General features: G+C 47.3%; 1 protein-coding gene across 1 annotated transcript; it reads right to left on the bottom strand.

Moving 5' to 3' along the window:
• Positions 1-229: 229 nt before the first annotated feature.
• LOC144128029 (uncharacterized) lies at positions 230-2275 on the bottom strand. The gene is made up of 5 exons (XM_077661080.1): positions 1956-2275; positions 1406-1631; positions 991-1164; positions 838-921; positions 230-564 (listed from the first exon to the last, which is right to left on the bottom strand). Exons 1-5 carry the CDS (start codon positions 2092-2094, stop codon positions 363-365), a joined length of 825 nt encoding a protein of 274 aa, XP_077517206.1. The 5' UTR covers positions 2095-2275; the 3' UTR covers positions 230-362.
• Between the last annotated feature and the right edge of the window lie 363 nt (positions 2276-2638).

Genomic DNA, 2638 nt, shown 5'->3' with positions numbered 1-2638 from the left:
CTTGTAATGGCTGCCTGCGTTTTACACAATTTTTGTAACGAAGAAAGGGATTTTTTGGAAGAGTTGGAGACTTTGCCACCTTACGACGATGCAGGAAACCGAGAGCCAACAGGACATATTGACCCTAATTTGTTAGGCTACAGTGAGGCTCTGAGGGAATATATTGCAAAGCAGCAATGCTAAGGCAGCCTTGTTTTCATGAAGATTGTGTCATGCTACTGCCATGCTGTCTGTGTAGTGCTTGCATGAATTCTAGTGCTGTTCAAGTTAAAGTGAATAAATGTGGAAACATATTTTGAACGTTTCCTTTTCATTTAGGATACGTAGCACACACAGGTCACGAAACACCAAAGTGCAAGTGTTTATTGCTTATTAGTTCGCATGACCTCAATCAGCATATCAAACTTGGCCATGCGCTCTTCGTGGCGCTTCGCTCTCGCTGCATCCAACTTCAGCAGCGTTTCGGCAAGGACACTGTTTGAAGATGTCCTCTGCCTCTTCCTGCGGGGCATGCTGGCCGGCACCTCCATGTCTCTGGAGGAGTTCATGTCCTCTGCAGCCACACTTTGCACACAAGAATACAAACATTACATCACTTTCTGTGGTTTGCACCAAGTACATCACTAGGAAACCAGCTGCACAAGAATGGACACATATGACATGCTTCTTTTGCTTAGGAAAATAATAAGCATTGCTTACAATGTAAATGTTATTTCAGCTTGCAGTCAGTGCTTAGTCTTGTCATGTGTGTTCCTTCTCATGTACCAGATTTAATCTGCCATTCCAGTTGTAAGCCTACCTAAAAAGACATGCATATAATGTAATTAGTATACTTACTCTGAGTTTCCTGCAGAGGCTCCAGTCTCGAGGAGTGCTGGTGGCTGTATATGGTGCTCTTTTTCCAGCACCTTGGACAGCTCCCTACATGGCGCAAGGTCTATTAGAACTATTCAGCAAGTCAGCTAGACATTTAATGGACTGGGTACTCACTCCTCGTACTCGCATGGCACACGGTGGTGCCCCGATGTGTTATTTTTTGTTCTTGCTCGCTTGTAGCTGCGCTCCAACGACTTCCACTTGTTTTCCACTTGGACAGCCGAAAGAGTGCCTCCAAACTCATGGTTGAGGAGGTTCGTCAACCTTGTCCAGAACATTTTTTTTGTCCTAAAGAAATCAAGCCAGAACTGAAACACGTACTGCAGCAACTATCAAACTCAACGGCAAAAACAGGGGTCGCATTTCCAAAAGCATGCTGGGATGAAATATGAAATGCACTTTGGTTTGTATTACAATGATTGCCAATACATTCAAATACAACAACCGCTCGGGACAAATTCTCGCATTTTTGTCATTTTTTTTTTTGCGTTTGCAAGCATGCTGCGTAGAATCGGGGATGGACACATACCTGAATCCCCCTTTCTGGCCAACCAGGTCCTTAAATTGAACATATTTGTCGATTAAAAACCGCGTTTTTGCGCCGCTCCAAAGCTCTAAATCTGCTTCCGCAGAAGCAGGTATAGGTGCAACTGCTTCTGCTGAGGCAGAGGCACCTATACCGCTTTCGTCGGAAGCACGTGGCTGGCTGGCAGGTGTGTGCTCATCTTCGAAAACAAGCACGTAGCGTTCGCCGTCTGGAAAAGAAAAAAAAAAGATAATGAGAACGAGCTGTAGACGCGCAAACTTAGCGAAGTGACCGAGAAATCGCACAGGGTGCATTTCCCTCGGCAGCACCAGTCTGTGGCGTTAGCGTGGTGCGACTTTGCTTGCGAGTACCAAAATGCTTCCTCAGACGGTCAGTACGAGCGCAGGTACGCGCAATTCGTGCACACGTAAAAGAGAATCCAGAATTTAAATTTTGCTGTTCACTGCTTGAAGCCATAGCAGACAAACAAAACCGCGCACCACGTGAAACGTGCTTACCACGTTTTTTCAGTAAGCCATTGAACAACACTCACCTGCCCCCTCGTACAGGTATCCATTCCCATCAGGAATGCAGGAGCCGTCGCTGCTACGGACAGCCGTCACCGTCTTCGTAATGTCGCCGACAGCTATTTCGACCGTCGTCTGCAGCGAACTTCGAAAAACACCCGCCATCGTGAACTGGCTGGCACTTGCTCCGAAGTGAGTGCAGCGCAGTCGTGAACTCGTTGAGAACTAGACCTGCACTTGTACAAAAAGAAGAGGAAAGTGCAGAGGGCGCGCGCTGCACTGGCAAAACGTGTACGACAGTGCTGCACTCTCTGAACTCGTGCAGCTAGTGCAGCCAAATCGAAGAGACCTAACGGTGGACGCACTACGGTCAATATTTGCACGCTTCGGCCTTCCAAAAACCTTCGTTTCAGATAACGGTCCACAATTTGTGGGCGCCGTTTTTCGCGAGTTTCTGGCACGAAACAACGTAAAGCAACTCACAACAGCCCCTTATCACCCACAATCGAATGGTTTAGCCGAAAGAGCTGTGCGCACGCTCAAGGAAGGGCTAAAGAAAAACCCTGGAAAAGACCTGGAAATGCGTATAGCTCGGTTTTTGTTCCGATATCGCCGAACGCCTGTTAAGCATGGCAAGTCGCCCGCGGAACACTTATTCGGCTACCAGATAAGAACAAAGATGGATTGCATCACGCCCGGTGAGAAGTCG

This window comes from Amblyomma americanum, chromosome 4, assembly GCF_052857255.1.
Source record: "Amblyomma americanum isolate KBUSLIRL-KWMA chromosome 4, ASM5285725v1, whole genome shotgun sequence".
NCBI lineage: Eukaryota > Metazoa > Arthropoda > Arachnida > Ixodida > Ixodidae > Amblyomma > Amblyomma americanum.
The sequence above is the reverse complement of the archived record's forward strand: the minus strand, read 5'-3'. Positions and strand labels throughout refer to the sequence as shown.

Bases quoted from the DNA above. Each gene is read 5' to 3' on its own strand.
- LOC144128029 (XM_077661080.1), bottom strand. From the start codon at position 2,094: ATGGCGGGTGTTTTTCGAAGTTCGCTGCAGACGACGGTCGAAATAGCT. The intron at 1,632-1,955 runs GTGAGTGTTGTT...TTTCTTTTCCAG, and splicing joins ATACCTGTACGAGGGGGCAG to ACGGCGAACGCTACGTGCTT. The intron at 1,165-1,405 runs GTATGTGTCCAT...TGATTTCTTTAG, and splicing joins GGCCAGAAAGGGGGATTCAG to GACAAAAAAAATGTTCTGGA.